General features: G+C 42.1%; 1 protein-coding gene across 1 annotated transcript in view; it reads right to left on the bottom strand.

The window, feature by feature from the left end:
• The window catches only part of slc44a4 (solute carrier family 44 member 4), a 55,064-nt gene that overhangs the window by 3,885 nt on the left and 28,679 nt on the right, over positions 1-22,500 (bottom strand). The window contains exons 7-17 of the mRNA XM_063004269.1: positions 21,830-21,961; positions 21,354-21,414; positions 21,100-21,208; positions 10,552-10,635; positions 10,349-10,461; positions 8,840-8,962; positions 5,385-5,484; positions 4,641-4,733; positions 3,527-3,629; positions 3,166-3,425; positions 1,797-1,891 (exon numbers count right to left, since the gene is read on the bottom strand). Of these exons, the coding sequence (XP_062860339.1) occupies positions 1,797-1,891; positions 3,166-3,425; positions 3,527-3,629; positions 4,641-4,733; positions 5,385-5,484; positions 8,840-8,962; positions 10,349-10,461; positions 10,552-10,635; positions 21,100-21,208; positions 21,354-21,414; positions 21,830-21,961 (1,273 nt within the window). The remainder of the gene's footprint in view (positions 1-1,796; positions 1,892-3,165; positions 3,426-3,526; positions 3,630-4,640; positions 4,734-5,384; positions 5,485-8,839; positions 8,963-10,348; positions 10,462-10,551; positions 10,636-21,099; positions 21,209-21,353; positions 21,415-21,829; positions 21,962-22,500) is intronic.

Genomic DNA, 22,500 nt, shown 5'->3' with positions numbered 1-22,500 from the left:
AGAATGATCCACCAAATAAACATCATGTGGTCAGTGGGGGTTCCTATGGGGCAGAGATGGGGACTCGAGTCCGAGTCGCACGTAAGTCACACACACAGCGACTTCAGACTCGACTTGGACTGGACTCATAAATCGCAAAAAAATTACTCGTAAACACCAAGAGTCCCTAGGGTCAGCAAGTGTTAACATGTAACTGTTCCAGCCAGCTTCCGGTGTAGTGATGAAGCGTCGCTCCCTACTCCCTACACAGTTTGAAGTTCACTTCATTTGAACATTTTAGTTACCTTTGGATTGGAATCTCACTTAAAATGGTGGAATACCCTACGTAGTGCACTTCACAGGAACAGCTGTGGTGAATGGGACGCTCCTACAGAATTGGCGCTAATGGTTAAAAGAACCGCTTTCTGAACCAATCAGAGCTTCTGATTGTAATTGTTAGTAAGAAATGCTGTTATTTGCATTTATTTAGTTTGCGTCACACAGATGACGTGGTAATGAAACGCTCGATCGGCTTTCTAACGACTTCCTGTTTTACTTCACAACCCAGAAAAGTTTGGAGGTTTTTAATTATAAGCACATTTACAAAATAACGGATTCTATTCCTAATGGGACGCACGCTTATAAATGTAATAGCATCTGGAAGAACAGAAGCTAAGGTAAGCAGTGGTTATGATTTTTTAGCTGTGTTTTGGATTTTGGCCGCTGTGCCGTGGTTTATCGAGCGCTGAAAATAAAACGTATCAGTTAAAGCTTTTAACTGGAACCTTCTTGTTACAGAAATTACATTCATTTACACAATGAGGAGGAAAGTAAAGGCACGAAGTAAAACAGCTAAATACACTCGCTAATCTGTTGTTGTTTTTATCTGGATTTACAGATTATTTATTTATTTCTGTGCTACATTTTCAATATATGTTTTGTGTTCATTATATTGAGTCGTGACTTGACTCACTCTAGTCTAAAGACTCATGACTTGACTCAGACTCTAGTCTAAAGACTCGTGACTTGACTCAGACTCTAGTCTAAAGACTTGTGACTTGACTCGGACTCTAGACTAAAGACTCGTGACTTGACTCAGACTCTAGCCTAAAGACTCGTGACTTGACTCAGACTCTAGCCTAAAGACTCATGACTTGACTCAGACTCTAGCCTAAAGACTCGTGACTTGATTCAGACTGTATTCTAAAGACTCGTGACTTGACTCAGACTCTAGCCTAAAGACTCATGACTTGACTCAGACTCTAGCCTAAAGACTCGTGACTTGATTCGGACTCTAGCCTAAAGACTCGTGACTTGACTCAGACTCTAGCCTAAAGACTCGTGACTTGACTCAGACTCTAGCCTAAAGACTCGTGACTTGACTCGGACTCTAGCCTAAAGACTCGTGACTTGACTCAGACTCTAGCCTAAAGACTTGTGACTTGACTCGGACTCTAGCCTAAAGACTCGTGACTTGACTCAGACTCTAGCCTATTGACTCGTGACTTGACTCAGACTCTAGCCTAAATACTCGTAACTTGACTCGGACTCTAGCCTAAAGACTCGTGACTTGACTCAGACTCTAGCCTAAAGACTTGTGACTTGACTCGGACTCTAGCCTAAAGACTCGTGACTTGACTCGAACTCATATTTTGTGACTTGTGGACATCTTTGCTTTTTGACTAATTAATGTGGTACAGGTGGGTGACAAAGTATCCTGAGCAACAGGCAGGTTACAGTCAGTTTTGTATACCCACAAACTGGATTTGTATGGTAGGTTTGACTCGTTAAGCGTGCTGGGTGAGCAGTGTACGTACCTTTGCACTTGTGGTCGATGTACTCCAAAATGATGCGCACGATTTGCACAATAGTGAGAATCAGAGCCCCGAACGCCAGAGACCCGACATGAAACCTGAGAAAAAGATGCTAATGCTAAAAGGAGTTTGACAAAATGCACAAATACTACATTTCCCATTTTTTTACTAATGTGTGAGGGTAGGGTTAGCACATGCTTCCTCTGAGGCATCTTTGGAAGGTGCAGGTTATGCGTTTGCACCGGAAGGTCAACATGCTTCCCTCGCATAAGCTCATAGATTCGTAAGCTCCACCCAAGGAGGATGGGGGTCCCTGCTTAGTCTGGTTCCTCTCAAGGTTTCTTCCTGTATTTTTAAGGGCGTTTTTCTTTGCCACTGTCGCCCTCGGCTTGCTCAACAAGGGTTTTCGGTCTGTTGGTCCTGGATTCTGTAAAGTTGCTTTGAGACAATGTCTATTGTAAAAAGCGCTATGAGCTGCCTCATGTCTGTCGTAGTCCTACAACTTGTCGCCTTGCCTCTATCACCCTACCTCATGATGTCCAGTCTCACTTGTCACCTTGTTCAGAGTTTCTCAACCTTTCTCTCTCTTAGGGACCCCCTTGATATGGGTTATGATGTTATTCTTACACTTTCACTGAGGATGACAAAAGGTTTTGTGTTCTTGCTCATGGGATATTTGATGAATCCATGATGAGGGTATAAATCTTGGGTTACTTCTGGTGAGCTGATGGTAGGAGCTTCCTCACCTGGGTCGACTTCAATGGGAACCAGCGGGAATCTTTTGTAGTCGCCAACCATTGACCTTTGCACTTTTGTGGTGGGCAAATCAGATGTGTCTTGTCTCAAAGACCTGACGTAGACTATAGGTAGTTTCAAACATCTCCCGTATGCCATTAGCCTACTGATTTGCCCATGAAGGAACCTCCCTCTAGGCTTACTGAGACCCTTTGGTTGAGAACCAATGACTTGGTCGACAAGTTGCTTAGAACTATGTAGTTCTTTCAACTTGTCCTCATGTCCCCTTGTCTTCTTCATCTTTAATTGGCCATTTCAATTATGGGTCACAACAGTAGATCATTCGTCTCCATCTTGCCCTTTCCTGAACATCCTCCTCTGTCATCCCAGCGACCTGCATGTCCTCCCGCACAGCATCCGTAAACTTCATCTTTGGCGTTCTCTCCTCTCCCTGTCTCTTGTAACCTCTCAAAAAACAATGTGCACTTTTAAGCTCTACCAGGGGAAGCTTAGGGGACTTGATGCAATATGTATTCAAGTATTTGGAACACTTATATTTTACAACATGGATTGGCCAAAGCAGTGCAGGATGTAGTAAACAAGGTTGAGGGTAATTTGAGGACTGTCTGCAACTTACCGTAGAGCTCTCATGAAGGATGAGACCAGAGGGCATGCTGGGATATCGGAGGGCTTGCTGAAGGCCCAGTAGTACGAGGCGAACGCCCCGGCGAGCGTGCACTGTCCCAGCGCGATGACGAAGTTGACACACCAGAGGAAAGCCACGACGTTGTAAATCTGCAGGTTGAAGAGGTTCTTCTGGAACAGCCCGTCCGTGTTGTACTTGATGAAGGAGCAGCGAGCCAACGGGCACGAAGGGTACTCAGAGCGATTAAACGCCTGGAAAAACACTCACGGATTTTAGAACCCAGTCACGTCAATGTGTGATTATGCTGTGTGTGTGTGTGTGTGTGTGTGTGTGTGTGTGTGTGTACATGTACCAGTGGATCACAGCTTTGGTTTCCAGAGATGGAGCTACAGTCTCCGTCTGAAGAGTTCAGAGCTACAACCCTGTACACCGGGCCTCCCGACGTAGCCAGATATCTACACACACCGCATTAAGGACGATACACACACACTGTTCACTACACGCTAATCTATTTTACACTACATGGCCAAAAGTATGTGGTCACCCTGTCTAATCATTCCAGCCACTGATCCAAACACCAATTTAAATCTTTGAGATGATGATGATGATTCTTTTTGGCTCATCTACATATTTGATTTAGCACAGTTTATACCCGGATGCACTTCCTGGATTGGGACCAGCACTAAGAGTGCACTGATACGTGTCCTCCCCAATAGCTAGGTTCCATACAGCTTCTGTATTTGTGAGCCCAGCCTGGGATTCGAACCCCAGTTTCAGCAGCGTGCCTCCTACCATTACACATCTTTGGGATGAACCGGAAAGTCCACTGCTACCAGGCCTTCTTATTCAACATCAGTTCTAGATCAGACACTTGGAAATCTGGTGAAAAGTCTTAACAGAGGAGTGGAGGCTGTTATAGCTGCAAACGATTAACAATATATATATATATATGTATATATATATATATATATATATATATATATATCAGCCATAACATTAAAACCACCTCCTTGTTTCTACACTCTCTGTCCATTTTATCAGCTCCACTTACCATATAGAAGCACTTTGTGGTTCTACAATTACTGACTGTAGTCCATCTGTTTCTCTGCATGCTTTGTTACCCCCTTTCACCCTGTTCTTCAATAGTCAGGACCACCACAGAGCAGGTATTATTTAGGTGGTGGATCATTCTCAGCACTACAGTGACACTGACATGGTGGTGGTGTGTTAGTGTGTGTTGTGCTGGTATGAGTGGATCAGACACAGCAGCGCTGCTGGAGTTTTTAAACACCTCACTGTCACTGCTGGACTGAGAATAGACCACCAACCAAAAATATTAAAAAATGGATTAAAAAATAGTATTGACATTCTTTTTTTACAAGGGTAAAACGGATCACAACAAGGCTGGTAAGTTAACGGTTAGTTAATGGCTAGTTAATGGTTAAGACACAGTGATGAAAGGATACAGTGCAGTGATGCCCCAGTAGGAGAAGCACACAAGGAGCATCACAAACGTAATGATGGGAAACACCAGCGTCGACATCATGTGGCCCACCGCCCTACACACACACACACACACACACACACACAATGAAATAAAATAATATTAGCTGACGGAAAAATGAAAGCTGACCGATGTGACGCACCTTATCTGATAATGCATGACTTCTCTGTGCCCTTATAAAGGAACAGGCCACTCGGGTGGCGCAGCAGTAAACACGTTAGCCAATCAGTAAGATCTCGAGCTCTTGAGCTTTTAAATTAAAATCTCAGCTCTGCTATCAGCCGGGCGGGCGCCTACACAGACAAAAGGTTGGTTGTGTGTCTGTAAGGGGATGGACAAGGTTCCTCGTCGCTGGCGTAAGTGCGGATCAATGACTGGTTCCTTGTCACTGGTGCAAGTACGGCCTCTGCTGGCCCAGTTGAGGTACCTGCACGGGGGTGGATGATAGACTCCACCCCTAGCAGGTAGTAATCAGTAACCGTACGCGCCTTTAGTTTCAATAAAAACTGGTACAAACGAGGACCAGTTCTCTAAACAGCACCAAGGTTCTCAGAAGCCTGAATGGAACCAGTTCAAGATCCAGACTTATTTTGGTCCAAAAGGGCTGTATGTAGTGCTGGTCCTAAATTATATTGTGTGTGCATGTGTGTGTGTGTGTGTGTGTGTGTGTGTGTGTGTGTGTGTGTGTGTGTGTGTGTGTGTTTACCTGCTGGACTCCTGGATGAGAGCGATAGCGATGAGAATCCGAGTCCTGAGGAAGATCAGCATGAGCAGCAGAATCCCCTCCACCACACTGAGAATGATCACTGAGGAACAAAACCAATACATGTGAACACAACCCAACACCAAAAGTATCTGGACACCTAAACATCACATTCCTAGTCCTAGTGCTGTAATAATAATAATAATAATAATAATAATAATAATAATAATACTAACAATACTACTAATAATAATATTAAGAATAACAATAATAATAATAATATTAATAATAATACCAGTAATCATAATATAATAATAATAATATTAATAATAATAATAATATTATTAATAATAACAATAATAATAATAATAAATAATAATAATAATAATAATAATAATAATAATGATGATAATAATAATAATAATAACAATAATTATAATGATAATAATAATAATAATATTAATAATAATAATAAAAATAATAATGATAATATATTAATAATAATTATTATTATTATAAAATAATAATAATGATAAAATAATAATAATAATAATAATCATCATCATCATCACAAGGGGCCCAAACATAAACTAAACATGCATACACTCAGAAATCGAGCCACTCCACCAAATCCAGCCAAAGTGCGATTTATGACAACAGAAATGCAACAGAAATACATTTGCACTGCTCCAGAGTCCATGGTGGGGCTTTACACCATTCCAGCATTGCATTTAGTGACCAAAGGCTTGCTGTCTGCTGATAAGGCAGAGACGTTACAGGAGAGTTTCAAGACCCGTCCTGCTCCCAACATTTCTCTATGGAGACTGAATGGCTGAATGCCCGAACATGCCAAATCCACCAAATAGGAGGGAAGTCCACATACTTTTGACCACATAGGGTACGTGAACATGACATAACCTATACGGACACAGCAGTTTCTGAGTTCATGTGTCAGGACGTCCATTTACTGTAAACCCCACCTTCAGTTTGTTCACCTGGAACAATTAAACCATCAGCAGCTCATCATGAATATGAAAAACCTGCAAGCATGACGTCGACCGAGTAACCCGATACCTTACGCTAAACAAAACACAATCCTACTGTGGACACGGAGCAAACAATAGCAGTGTTTACACACCGCGTTACTGCGTTGGTGAGCTAGCAGGTGCACTGTTAGACTGAATGATTAGCCAACAAGCTAGGACATATTGACAAATCATTACATTTATTATTTTAAATCAGGGTTGTGGTGGGTCCTGAACCAATCCCTAGACCAGTAAACAGAAGGTGGAAACACATCCTGGACAGGGAGCCAGTCCATTACAGGTCATCCCACACTCACCTCTACGTTTATTCAATCTAGAGTGGACATTTTGCCTACTGACCCAAAAATAAAACACATATTCTACACAGATGGTAGCCGGAGATGTCTAAATTCAGTGCCTGATCCTACAAATAGCCCTGACACGGGGCAGCCAACTCCACATGCTATAAATGCTAAGTCTTTTAGAAGAAAGTGTTTATCAAGGTCATGGTCAGGTGTCCATATAATTTTGACCATACACCACCACAGAATGTGTGTTGACTTGCTAATCGGCAGAGATGTTCACAAGTCACAAAATACGAGTCCGAGTCAAGTCACGAGTCTTTAGACTAGAGTCCGAGTCAAGTCACGAGTCTTTAGACTAGAGTCCGAGTCAAGTCACGAGTCTTTAGGCTAGAGTCCGAGTCAAGTCACGAGTCTTTATACTAGAGTCCGAGTCAAGTCACGAGTCTTTATACTAGAGTCCGAGTCAAGTCACGAGTCTTTAGACTAGAGTCCGAGTCAAGTCACGAGTCTTTATGCTAGAGTCAGAGTCAAGTCACGAGTCTTTAGACTAGAGTCCGAGTCAAGTCACGAGTCTTTAGGCTAGAGTCCGAGTCAAGTCACGAGTCTTTAGGCTCGAGTCCGAGTCAAGTCACGAGTCTTTAGGCTAGAGTCCGAGTCAAGTCACGAGTCAATATAATAAGCACAAAACATATATTGGAAATGTAGCGTAGAAATAAACAAATAACCTGTAAGTTCTGATAAAAACAACAACAGATTAGCGAGTGTATTTAGCCGTTTTACTTCGTGCCTTTATTTTCCTCGTCACTGTGTAAATGATTTATTTATTTATTTGGATTTTAACGTCATGTTTTACACTCTTTGGTTACATTCATGACAGACACACGGTAGGTAATCGTTACACAAGATTTATCACTTCTCAAGGTTATATCGAACACAGTCATGGACAATTTTGTGTCTCCAATTTACCTCACTTGCATGTCTTTGGACTGTGGGAGGAAACCGGAGCACCCAGAGTAAACCCACGCAGGCACGGGGAGAACATGCACACTCCACACAGAAAGGACCCGGACTGCCCCACCTGGGGATCGAACCCAGGACCTTCTTGCTGTGAGGCGACAGTGCTACCCACTGAGCCACCGTGCCACCCATTGTGTAAATGAATGTAATTTCTGTAACAAGAAGGTTCCAGTTAAAAGCTTCAACTGATACGTTTTGTTCGTTTTGTTACTGCTTACCTTAGCTTCTGTTCTTCCAGATGCTATTAAATTTATAAGCATGTGTCCCATTAGAAATATAATTCGTTATTTTGTAAATGTGCTTATAATTAAAAACCTCCAAACTTTTCCTGGTTGTGAAGTAAAACAGGAAGTCGTTAGAAAGCCGATCGAGCGTTTCATTACCGCGTCATCTGTGTGACACAGACTGAATAAATGCAAATAACAGCATTTCTTACTAACAATTACAATCAGAAGCTCTGATTGGTTCAGAAAGCGGTTCTTACAATCATTAGCACCAATTCTGTACAAGTGTTCCATTCACATGATCTGTTACTGTGAAGAGCACTACGTAGGGTATTCCACCATTTTAAGTGAGATTCTGATCCAAAGGTAACAAAAATGTTCAAATGAAGTGAACTTGAAACTGTGTAGGGAGGAGGGAGCGACGCTTCATCTCTACACCGGAAGCTGGCTGGAACATTTACACATTTAAGATGGCGTTAGTAGAGAGCAGAAAATGACACAATCAGAATGATGTCGGATCGACGTCATCTTTAATAAAAACTAGGGACTCTTGTTGTTTACGAGTCATTTTTTTTGCGAGTCATGAGTCGAGTCAGGGTCATTTGAAACGAGTCGGAGTCGAGTTTTTAATCGCTGTGTGTGAGACTTATATGCGACTAGGTCTCGAGTCCCCATCTCTGTGGGACGCCCCTTCCGATGATTAAATTCATGCATTTCAGCCATCATATAATTCCATGATATGCTTCCAGCTTTGCAGTAACAGTGTAGGGAAGGTCCTTTCCTGTACCAGTAATTCCCAAGTCTACCACTTTGTTCATTATTAAAGACGCCAGCAGTTTGTTTGTTGATATATAACAGTACTGGTGTAGATTTTGAGATGTACTTACAGAAGGCGAGCCAGGTGTCACGGATCTGCAGGTAAACGCTGACGTTGGTGGTGAAGCCGACGTTATTGTAGGTCAGAGTGGAGCTAGCCAGCTTGGCATACTCTGTATAGCAATACCAGATTCCTGAAGGATACAGACACAAATGAAAGAAACGTGATTGTTGTGATGTTTTACCGCTTGTCGAGCGCTGAGCAAATCGGCTATTTGTGAGTGTGAGGTGAGAGAGAAGCGCAAAACGCTTCTCATGTCAATGAAATAAAGAAAACAACAACTGAGACAAACACGTCTACGTCTTCTTATCACTGATAGTTGAGTAAAGCTTTTTACATAAAAACAAACATCTGCTCACAGGTAATCTAAACGCTCCGCCATCATGTTACTCTTTACTTTCTTTATGTTACGTCCACCGTTGATGACGCTTGGTTCCCAAAAACTGGTGGAAACGCGGGTCAGTTCTCTACAAAACACCAAGGTTCGAAGAAACCTGAACAGAACCAGAATTACTATTTGATTCTTAGCTAGCTAATCATGCACTGCTAAATGCACTACGTTAATTCCACTGAGTCTAAAAACTTTTGAAATAGTGGCTATAGAGCATGGACGGCATCAGCAGACTTGGAACTAAACAGAAAATTTCAATTCAGACCCTTTGCTGACCCTTTGTCATGAAATACTGGTGCTTCCCGTTTGCTTTAATGACCCCATCTAGAACTCAAGTTGGATTCTACCTGCCACAATCAGGGCCCCCAATTTACACTGTATTATCAGGACAAAAACTATCATGAAGTCCAAGGAAGTGTCCGTGGACCTCCATGATTATACTGTGATGAGGCATCAATCAGTTCTAAGGATCTTTAAGTGCCTCAGGACCACAGTGTCCTTGATAAGTTTTTTAATGGAACAGGCCTGGGACAACCAGTTGGCTGTCTGTTGGTTGACCAAGTATCTTGGTTAGAAAGGTAACAAATAACCCAGAAGTCACTCTACAACGGTCCAAAAATCCTGTACAGAGATTAGATGACATGTTGGATGGACAACCATCTCTGAAGGCTCCATAAATCAGGTGTTTATGGCATGAGGGAAAGAATTCTCTGGACTGACAAGATGAGAACTGAGAACACCAAGTCTGGCAAAAAAACAGACACTGCACATCACCTGGAAAACATCATCACTACTGTGAAACATGGTGGTGGCAGCATAATTCTATGTGGTGCTTCTTAGTATCAGGGACGGGGGGCTGGTACAAACTGAGAGACAAAGGCAACCGCCCAAAGCATACACCTAAAACAACACTGGGGTGACTTTAGAGCAGGTCTCCAAACGTCCTTGTGTGACCCAGCAGTAGCCAGTTCACATAAATACACTCACAATCCAGTCTGATAAAGCTTGAGAGGATCTGTCATGAAGAATAAGATAAACCGCCTCAACCCAGGTGTACAAAACTGTTCGTACTCATTCATTATGGATCATTAAGCACTGATTCGTCTCTCACCGTGTGCCCACACTTACCAAACGCTCCGACTCCCAGCACGCCAACAATGAGTATCCAGATCAAGATTCCCGCCAAGAAGCGCAGCAGCAGGAGAAACAGCAGACTGAGCACCATCGCTATCACCAACCCACTGTGGAAAAAACACAGACGTCACAGCGCCAGTCATGGAAAGAAGTACATTAGTCTGCCACAAGAGGGCGACTTTTTACTTTTGACTCACACAATAATCCACTGCCATGTCGAGGCGAAGTCCGCAAAGATCCTCATGCCCACGTCTCGAGCGTTAAACCCATTCACCACGTCACTAAGAGAGAGAGACAGGAAGTGAGAGGGTGTTAGTATTAGCTTTAATTGAACAAATGTTTTTTAGTTCCTGCTCATCCTTCGGTCATGATCATCTATAGTTCCTGCACATCCTTCTGTCATGATCATCTATAGATCCTGCACATCCTTCAGTCATGATCATCTATAGATCCTGCACATCCTTCAGTCATGATCATCTATAGTTCCTGCACATCCTTCGGTCATGATCATCTATAGTTCCTGCTCATCCTTCTGTCATGATCATCTATAGTTCCTGCACATCCTTCGGTCATGATCATCTATAGTTCCTGCACATCCTTCGGTCATGATCATCTATAGTTCCTGCACATCCTTCTGTCATGATCATCTATAGATCCTGCACATCCTTCAGTCATGATCATCTATAGATCCTGCACATCCTTCAGTCATGATCATCTATAGTTCCTGCACATCCTTCGGTCATGATCATCTATAGTTCCTGCTCATCCTTCTGTCATGATCATCTATAGTTCCTGCACATCCTTCTGTCATGATCATCTATAGTTCCTGCACATCCTTCAGTCATGATCATCTATAGTTCCTGCTCATCCTTCTGTCATGATCATCTATAGTTCCTGCACATCCTTCAGTCATGATCATCTATAGTTCCTGCACATCCTTCGGTCATGATCATCTATAGTTCCTGCACATCCTTCAGTCATGATCATCTATAGTTCCTGCACATCCTTCAGTCATGATCATCTATAGTTCCTGCACATCCTTCTGTCATGATCATCTATAGTTCCTGCTCATCCTTCGGTCATGATCATCTATAGTTCCTGCACATCCTTCTGTCATGATCATCTATAGTTCCTGCTCATCCTTCTGTCATGATCATCTATAGTTCCTGCACATCCTTCGGTCATGATCATCTATAGTTCCTGCACATCCTTCGGTCATGATCATCTATAGTTCCTGCACATCCTTCTGTCATGATCATCTATAGTTCCTGCACATCCTTCGGTCATGATCATCTATAGTTCCTGCACATCCTTCTGTCATGATCATCTATAGTTCCTGCACATCCTTCGGTCATGATCATCTATAGTTCCTGCTCATCCTTCTGTCATGATCATCTATAGTTCCTGCAAATTCTTCGGTCATGATCATCTATAGTTCCTGCACATTCTTCTGTCATGATCATCTATAGTTCCTGCTCATCCTTCTGTCATGATCATCTATAGTTCCTGCACATTCTTTGGTCATGATCATCTATAGTTCCTGCACATTCTTCGGTCATGATCATCTATAGTTCCTGCACATTCTTCGGTCATGATCATCTATAGTTCCTGCTCATCCTTCTGTCATGATCATCTATAGTTCCTGCACATCCTTCTGTCATGATCATCTATAGTTCCTGCACATCCTTCGGTCATGATCATCTATAGTTCCTGCACATCCTTCTGTCATGATCATCTATAGTTCCTGCACATCCTTCAGTCATGATCATCTATAGTTCCTGCACATCCTTCTGTCATGATCATCTATAGTTCCTGCTCATCCTTCTGTCATGATCATCTATAGTTCCTGCACATCCTTCTGTCATAATCATCTATAGTTCCTGCACATTCTTCTGTCATGATCATCTATAGTTCCTGCACATTCTTCTGTCATGATCATCTTTAGTTCCTGCACATCCTTCTGTCATGATCATCTATAGTTCCTGCACATTCTTCTGTCATGATCATCTATAGTTCCTGCACATCCTTCTGTCATGATCATCTATAGTTCCTGCACATTCTTCTGTCATGATCATCTATAGTTCCTGCACATTCTTCTGTCATGATCATCTATAGTTCCTGCACATCCTTCTGTCATGATCATCTATAGTTCCTGCAAATTCTTCTGTCATGATCATCTATAGTTCCTGCACATTCTTCTGTCATGATCATCTATAGTTCCTGCACATCCTTCTGTCATGATCATCTATAGTTCCTGCACATCCTTCTGTCATGATCATCTATAGTTCCTGCAAATCCTTCAGTCATGATCATCTATAGTTCCTGCACATCCTTCTGTCATGATCATCTATAGTTCCTGCTCATCCTTCTGTCATGATCATCTATAGTTCCTGCACATCCTTCTGTCATGATCATCTATAGTTCCTGCACATCCTTCTGTCATGATCATCTATAGTTCCTGCACATCCTTCTGTCATGATCATCTATAGTTCCTGCACATTCTTCTGTCATGATCATCTATAGTTCCTGCACATCCTTCTGTCATGATCATCTATAGTTCCTGCACATTCTTCTGTCATGATCATCTATAGTTCCTGCACATTCTTCTGTCATGATCATCTATAGTTCCTGCACATCCTTCGGTCATGATCATCTATAGTTCCTGCTCATCCTTCGGTCATGATCATCTATAGTTCCTGCACATCCTTCGGTCATGATCATCTATAGTTCCTGCACATTCTTCTGTCATGATCATCTATAGTTCCTGCACATTCTTCTGTCATGATCATCTATAGTTCCTGCACATCCTTCTGTCATGATCATCTATAGTTCCTGCACATCCTTCTGTCATGATCATCTATAGTTCCTGCACATTGTTCTGTCATGATCATCTATAGTTCCTGCACATCCTTCTGTCATGATCATCTATAGTTCCTGCACATTCTTCTGTCATGATCATCTATAGTTCCTGCACATCCTTCTGTCATGATCATCTATAGTTCCTGCACATCCTTCTGTCATGATCATCTATAGTTCCTGCTCATCCTTCTGTCATGATCATCTATAGTTCCTGCACATCCTTCTGTCATGATCATCTATAGTTCCTGCTCATCCTTCGGTCATGATCATCTATAGTTCCTGCACATCCTTCTGTCATGATCATCTATAGTTCCTGCACATCCTTCGGTCATGATCATCTATAGTTCCTGCACATCCTTCGGTCATGATCATCTATAGTTCCTGCACATCCTTCGGTCATGATCATCTATAGTTCCTGCACATCCTTCTGTCATGATCATCTATAGTTCCTGCTCATCCTTCTGTCATGATCATCTATAGTTCCTGCACATCCTTCTGTCATGATCATCTATAGTTCCTGCTCATCCTTCGGTCATGATCATCTATAGTTCCTGCACATCCTTCGGTCATGATCATCTATAGTTCCTGCACATCCTTCTGTCATGATCATCTATAGTTCCTGCACATCCTTCTGCCATGATCATCTATAGTTCCTGCTCATCCTTCTGTCATGATCATCTATAGTTCCTGCACATCCTTCTGTCATGATCATCTATAGTTCCTGCACATCCTTCTGTCATGATCATCTATAGTTCCTGCTCATCCTTCTGTCATGATCATCTATAGTTCCTGCACATCCTTCGGTCATGATCATCTATAGTTCCTGCACATCCTTCGGTCATGATCATCTATAGTTCCTGCACATCCTTCGGTCATGATCATCTATAGTTCCTGCACATCCTTCTGTCATGATCATCTATAGTTCCTGCACATCCTTCAGTCATGATCATCTATAGTTCCTGCACATCCTTCGGTCATGATCATCTATAGTTCCTGCACATCCTTCTGTCATGATCATCTATAGTTCCTGCACATCCTTCTGTCATGATCATCTATAGTTCTTGCACATCCTTCGGTCATGATCATCTATAGTTCCTGCACATCCTTCTGTCATGATCATCTATAGTTCCTGCACATCCTTCGGTCATGATCATCTATAGTTCCTGCACATCCTTCTGTCATGATCATCTATAGTTCCTGCACATCCTTCTGTCATGATCATCTATAGTTCCTGCACATCCTTCGGTCATGATCATCTATAGTTCCTGCACATCCTTCTGTCATGATCATCTATAGTTCCTGCACATCCTTCTGTCATGATCATCTATAGTTCTTGCACATCCTTCGGTCATGATCATCTATAGTTCCTGCACATTCTTCGGTCCTGATCATCTATAGTTCTTGCACATCCTTCGGTCATGATCATCTATAGTTCCTGCACATCCTTCTGTCATGATCATCTATAGTTCCTGCACATCCTTCAGTCATGATCATCTATAGTTCCTGCTCATCCTTCGGTCATGATCATCTATAGTTCCTGCACATCCTTCAGTCATGATCATCTATAGTTCCTGCACATCCTTCAGTCATGATCATCTATAGTTCCTGCACATCCTTCAGTCATGATCATCTATAGTTCCAGCTCATCCTTCAGTCATGATCATCTATAGTTCGTGCTCATCCTTCTGTCATGATCATCTATAGTTCCTGCACATCCTTCAGTCATGATCATCTATAGTTCCTGCACATCCTTCAGTCATGATCATCTATAGTTCCAGCTCATCCTTCAGTCATGATCATCTATAGTTCGTGCTCATCCTTCTGTCATGATCATCTATAGTTCCTGCACATCCTTCAGTCATGATCATCTATAGTTCCTGCTCATCCTTCTGTCATGATCATCTATAGTTCCTGCTCATCCTTCTGTCATGATCATCTATAGTTCGTGCTCATCCTTCTGTCATGATCATCTATAGTTCCTGCACATCCTTCAGTCATGATCATCTATAGTTCCTGCACATCCTTCAGTCATGATCATCTATAGTTCCAGCTCATCCTTCAGTCATGATCATCTATAGTTCCTGCACATCCTTCTGTCATGATCATCTATAGTTCCTGCTCATCCTTCTGTCATGATCATCTATAGTTCCTGCACATCCTTCGGTCATGATCATCTATAGTTCCTGCACATCCTTCGGTCATGATCATCTATAGTTCCTGCACATCCTTCTGTCATGATCATCTATAGTTCCTGCACATCCTTCGGTCATGATCATCTATAGTTCCTGCACATCCTTCTGTCATGATCATCTATAGTTCCTGCACATCCTTCGGTCATGATCATCTATAGTTCCTGCTCATCCTTCTGTCATGATCATCTATAGTTCCTGCAAATTCTTCGGTCATGATCATCTATAGTTCCTGCACATTCTTCTGTCATGATCATCTATAGTTCCTGCTCATCCTTCTGTCATGATCATCTATAGTTCCTGCACATTCTTTGGTCATGATCATCTATAGTTCCTGCACATTCTTCGGTCATGATCATCTATAGTTCCTGCACATTCTTCGGTCATGATCATCTATAGTTCCTGCTCATCCTTCTGTCATGATCATCTATAGTTCCTGCACATCCTTCTGTCATGATCATCTATAGTTCCTGCACATCCTTCGGTCATGATCATCTATAGTTCCTGCACATCCTTCTGTCATGATCATCTATAGTTCCTGCACATCCTTCAGTCATGATCATCTATAGTTCCTGCACATCCTTCTGTCATGATCATCTATAGTTCCTGCTCATCCTTCTGTCATGATCATCTATAGTTCCTGCACATCCTTCTGTCATAATCATCTATAGTTCCTGCACATTCTTCTGTCATGATCATCTATAGTTCCTGCACATTCTTCTGTCATGATCATCTTTAGTTCCTGCACATCCTTCTGTCATGATCATCTATAGTTCCTGCACATTCTTCTGTCATGATCATCTATAGTTCCTGCACATCCTTCTGTCATGATCATCTATAGTTCCTGCACATTCTTCTGTCATGATCATCTATAGTTCCTGCACATTCTTCTGTCATGATCATCTATAGTTCCTGCACATCCTTCAGTCATGATCATCTATAGTTCCTGCACATCCTTCAGTCATGATCATCTATAGTTCCAGCTCATCCTTCAGTCATGATCATCTATAGTTCGTGCTCATCCTTCTGTCATGATCATCTATAGTTCCTGCACATCCTTCGGTCATGATCATCTATAGTTCCTGCACATCCTTCGGTCATGATCATCTATAGTTCCTGCTCATCCTTCTGTCATGATCATCTATAGTTCCTGCACATCCTTCAGTCATGATCATCTATAGTTCCTGCACATCCTTCGGTCATGATCATCTATAGTTCCTGCACATCCTTCTGTCATGATCATCTATAGTTCCTGCACATCCTTCAGTCATGATCATCTATAGTTCCTGCACATCCTTCAGTCATGATCATCTATAGTTCCTGCACATCCTTCAGTCATGATCATCTATAGTTCCTGCACATCCTTCTGTCATGATCATCTATAGTTCCTGCTCATCCTTCGGTCATGATCATCTATAGTTCCTGCACATCCTTCTGTCATGATCATCTATAGTTCCTGCTCATCCTTCTGTCATGATCATCTATAGTTCCTGCACATCCTTCGGTCATGATCATCTATAGTTCCTGCACATTCTTTGGTCATGATCATCTATAGTTCCTGCACATTCTTCGGTCATGATCATCTATAGTTCCTGCACATTCTTCGGTCATGATCATCTATAGTTCCTGCTCATCCTTCTGTCATGATCATCTATAGTTCCTGCACATTCTTCTGTCATGATCATCTATAGTTCCTGCACATCCTTCTGTCATGATCATCTATAGTTCCTGCACATCCTTCGGTCATGATCATCTATAGTTCCTGCACATCCTTCTGTCATGATCATCTATAGTTCCTGCACATCCTTCAGTCATGATCATCTATAGTTCCTGCACATCCTTCTGTCATGATCATCTATAGTTCCTGCTCATCCTTCTGTCATGATCATCTATAGTTCCTGCACATCCTTCTGTCATGATCATCTATAGTTCCTGCACATTCTTCTGTCATGATCATCTATAGTTCCTGCACATTCTTCTGTCATGATCATCTATAGTTCCTGCACATCCTTCTGTCATGATCATCTATAGTTCCTGCACATTCTTCTGTCATGATCATCTATAGTTCCTGCACATCCTTCTGTCATGATCATCTATAGTTCCTGCAAATTCTTCTGTCATGATCATCTATAGTTCCTGCAAATTCTTCTGTCATGATCATCTATAGTTCCTGCACATTCTTCTGTCATGATCATCTATAGTTCCTGCACATCCTTCTGTCATGATCATCTATAGTTCCTGCAAATTCTTCTGTCATGATCATCTATAGTTCCTGCACATTCTTCTGTCATGATCATCTATAGTTCCTGCACATTCTTCTGTCATGATCATCTATAGTTCCTGCACATCCTTCTGTCATGATCATCTATAGTTCCTGCACATCCTTCTGTCATGATCATCTATAGTTCCTGCACATTCTTCTGTCATGATCATCTATAGTTCCTGCACATCCTTCTGTCATGATCATCTATAGTTCCTGCACATTCTTCTGTCATGATCATCTATAGTTCCTGCACATTCTTCTGTCATGATCATCTATAGTTCCTGCACATTCTTCTGTCATGATCATCTATAGTTCCTGCACATTCTTCTGTCATGATCATCTATAGTTCCTGCACATCCTTCTGTCATGATCATCTATAGTTCCTGCACATCCTTCTGTCATGATCATCTATAGTTCCTGCACATTCTTCTGTCATGATCATCTATAGTTCCTGCACATCCTTCTGTCATGATCATCTATAGTTCCTGCACATTCTTCTGTCATGATCATCTATAGTTCCTGCACATCCTTCTGTCATGATCATCTATAGTTCCTGCACATCCTTCTGTCATGATCATCTATAGTTCCTGCTCATCCTTCTGTCATGATCATCTATAGTTCCTGCACATCCTTCTGTCATGATCATCTATAGTTCCTGCTCATCCTTTGGTCATGATCATCTATAGTTCCTGCACATCCTTCTGTCATGATCATCTATAGTTCCTGCTCATCCTTCTGTCATGATCATCTATAGTTCCTGCACATCCTTCGGTCATGATCATCTATAGTTCCTGCACATCCTTCGGTCATGATCATCTATAGTTCCTGCACATCCTTCTGTCATGATCATCTATAGTTCCTGCTCATCCTTCTGTCATGATCATCTATAGTTCCTGCACATCCTTCTGTCATGATCATCTATAGTTCCTGCTCATCCTTCTGTCATGATCATCTATAGTTCCTGCACATCCTTCTGTCATGATCATCTATAGTTCCTGCTCATCCTTCTGTCATGATCATCTATAGTTCCTGCACATCCTTCTGTCATGATCATCTATAGTTCCTGCACATCCTTCGGTCATGATCATCTATAGTTCCTGCTCATCCTTCTGTCATGATCATCTATAGTTCCTGCACATCCTTCTGTCATGATCATCTATAGTTCCTGCTCATCCTTCGGTCATGATCATCTATAGTTCCTGCACATCCTTCTGTCATGATCATCTATAGTTCCTGCACATCCTTCAGTCATGATCATCTATAGTTCCTGCACATCCTTCAGTCATGATCATCTATAGTTCCAGCTCATCCTTCAGTCATGATCATCTATAGTTCCTGCTAATCCTTCTGTCATGATCATCTATAGTTCCTGCACATCCTTCAGTCATGATCATCTATAGTTCCTGCTCATCCTTCTGTCATGATCATCTATAGTTCCTGCACATCCTTCAGTCATGATCATCTATAGTTCCTGCTCATCCTTCGGTCATGATCATCTATAGTTCCTGCACATCCTTCAGTCATGATCATCTATAGTTCCTGCACATCCTTCAGTCATGATCATCTATAGTTCCTGCACATCCTTCAGTCATGATCATCTATAGTTCCTGCTCATCCTTCAGTCATGATCATCTATAGTTCCTGCTCATCCTTCTGTCATGATCATCTATAGTTCCTGCACATCCTTCAGTCATGATCATCTATAGTTCCTGCTCATCCTTCGGTCATGATCATCTATAGTTCCTGCACATCCTTCGGTCATGATCATCTATAGTTCCTGCACATCCTTCGGTCATGATCATCTATAGTTCCTGCACATCCTTCGGTCATGATCATCTATAGTTCCTGCACATCCTTCGGTCATGATGATCTATAGTTCCTGCACATCCTTCGGTCATGATCATCTATAGTTCCTGCACATCCTTCGGTCATGATCATCTATAGTTCCTGCACATCCTTCGGTCATGATCATCTATAGTTCCTGCTCATCCTTCGGTCATGATCATCTATAGTTCCTGCACATCCTTCTGTCATGATCATCTATAGTTCCTGCTCATCCTTCTGTCATGATCATCTATAGTTCCTGCACATCCTTCTGTCATGATCATCTATAGTTCCTGCACATCCTTCTGTCATGATCATCTATAGTTCCTGCACATCCTTCGGTCATGATCATCTATAGTTCCTGCTCATCCTTCTGTCATGATCATCTATAGTTCCTGCACATCCTTCTGTCATGATCATCTATAGTTCCTGCTCATCCTTCTGTCATGATCATCTATAGTTCCTGCACATCCTTCTGTCATGATCATCTATAGTTCCTGCACATCCTTCGGTCATGATCATCTATAGTTCCTGCTCATCCTTCTGTCATGATCATCTATAGTTCCTGCTCATCCTTCTGTCATGATCATCTATAGTTCCTGCACATCCTTCTGTCATGATCATCTATAGTTCCTGCACATCCTTCGGTCATGATCATCTGTAGTTCCTGCACATCCTTCGGTCATGATCATCTATAGTTCCTGCACATCCTTCTGTCATGATCATCTATAGTTCCTGCACATCCTTCTGTCATGATCATCTATAGTTCCTGCACATCCTTCTGTCATGATCATCTATAGTTCCTGCTCATCCTTCTGTCATGATCATCCATAGTTCCTGCTCATCCTTCGGTCATGATCATCTATAGTTCCTGCACATCCTTCTGTCATGATCATCTATAGTTCCTGCACATCCTTCTGTCATGATCATCTATAGTTCCTGCACATCCTTCTGTCATGATCATCTATAGTTCCTGCTCATCCTTCTGTCATGATCATCTATAGTTCCTGCACATCCTTCTGTCATGATCATCCATAGTTCCTGCTCATCCTTCGGTCATGATCATCTATAGTTCCTGCACATCCTTCGGTCATGATCATCTATAGTTCCTGCACATCCTTCGGTCATGATCATCTATAGTTCCTGCACATCCTTCGGTCATGATCATCTATAGTTCCTGCTCATCCTTCGGTCATGATCATCTATAGTTCCTGCTCATCCTTCGGTCATGATCATCTATAGTTCCTGCTCATCCTTCTGTCATGATCATCTATAATTCCTGCACATCCTTCGGTCATGATCATCTATAGTTCCTGCTCATCCTTCAGTCATGATTATCTATAGTTCCTGCACATCCTTCGGTCATGATCATCTATAGTTCCAGCTCATTCCTAATACCTGGTCATCCCTTGAACACCCTTTAAAACCTTTACATGTTCAAAGTCCCTAATTACACACCACACGCCCCCTCCCTGACATGTAAAGGCGCTGGTCTCTACTCTACCAGCCAACGTATAATTCCTACATGGAGCTGTCAGTGGTTCACTGATTCTCATTAACCATTTACCAGTCATTACCCAGAATACTCTGTTTGTGTGTGTGGACGTTACCCTGTAGCGTTCTTGATGGTGTCCACAGTCTGATTGGTGGTCATGCCAGGAATTTGGAAGGAAGGGGGAACATCCGAAATGCCTAGAGTGGGTAAACACCTTCCCAACACTACACATACACACACACACACACACACACACACACACACACACACACACACACACACACACACACACACACACACGTTAGATGAAGAGTCAGCAGTAAAGAGTCATGCTTCAGTAAACGCTCTCTGGTAGAGAAGGAAACAGACCTGAGGTGGTGGGAATGTAGTAGAAAGCACAAAGTTCTCGATCAATGATCTCCACAGCTTTCTGAGAGAACAACACACATCAACCAATCAGAAAGCGGCTCTTAAGTAGGTAGCAACAGTTCTGACATACAGTGCCATAAAACAGAAGACACCCTTCTTGCATATTTGTCACACTTTGGTTTTGGATCTTCAAACAAAATCTAATTATTGGAAGGTTTTCAACCACAACTGACCAAAATCTTAAGGAAACACTTTGGAACACCACCAATAAAAAGGGTTCCGGCCAGGATAAGTATGGTGTTCATTATAAATTGGCCAGTAAAAGCTTACGAGACCTTATAATCATCAATACTTTATGGACAGCTTTAAGAAAGTTCATCCTCATGTTGAGACTGAAGTGCTTCCCAGACCAGAAGGTTCCACTGCTAATAAACACAGACGTTATGAACATTGATTAATAAAGAATAAAAACATACGAGACTGGTGGTCTTGAGGTTGAATGATGGCACACACAGCTCCTGTCTGAAGTATCTGTCCATGTTGCCGCTGGCACTGTAGGCCGTAGTGTCCAGAACCCAGAAGTCTGAAGGACACGACTTCAAGCAGATCTGCAGCACAACACCATACCAAGACTTTTAGAGCATCTCACCCCTATTGCTGACTTTCATTGACACATCAATCCATTCACTCATCCATCCACCTACACAGGACTAGAAAGTATTCAGACCCCTTAAATTTGGACCTCTGCTACAGTGGATCGGGTCCTCGTACCTGACTTGGCACAGTTTTTACATCATTCTAGATGCAACACTTCTATTTCTATCCGGGCTTGGGAGTGGTACTGAGAGTGGACTGACAAGTCACCTCCTAAAGGCTAGGCTGTTTATCCCCCTACATCCACCTATCATAGCCAATCATGTCTGTGTAGATGTCTGAATGGCCAGTAGCACCTCTGAAAGATCTCATTCATCCAACCATCCATCCATCCATTCACCCATCCATCCTTTATTTTATCCATCCGTCCATCAGTCCGTCCATCCATCCATCCATCCATCCAACCAACCAACCAACCATCCATCTTTTATTTTATCCATCCATCTATCTTTATATCCATTCATCCAACCAACCAACCATCCATCCATCTATC

This window comes from Trichomycterus rosablanca, chromosome 1 (genome assembly GCF_030014385.1).
Source record: "Trichomycterus rosablanca isolate fTriRos1 chromosome 1, fTriRos1.hap1, whole genome shotgun sequence".
In the NCBI taxonomy this organism is placed as follows: domain Eukaryota; kingdom Metazoa; phylum Chordata; class Actinopteri; order Siluriformes; family Trichomycteridae; genus Trichomycterus; species Trichomycterus rosablanca.
This window is presented reverse-complemented; position numbering and strand designations above follow the sequence as displayed.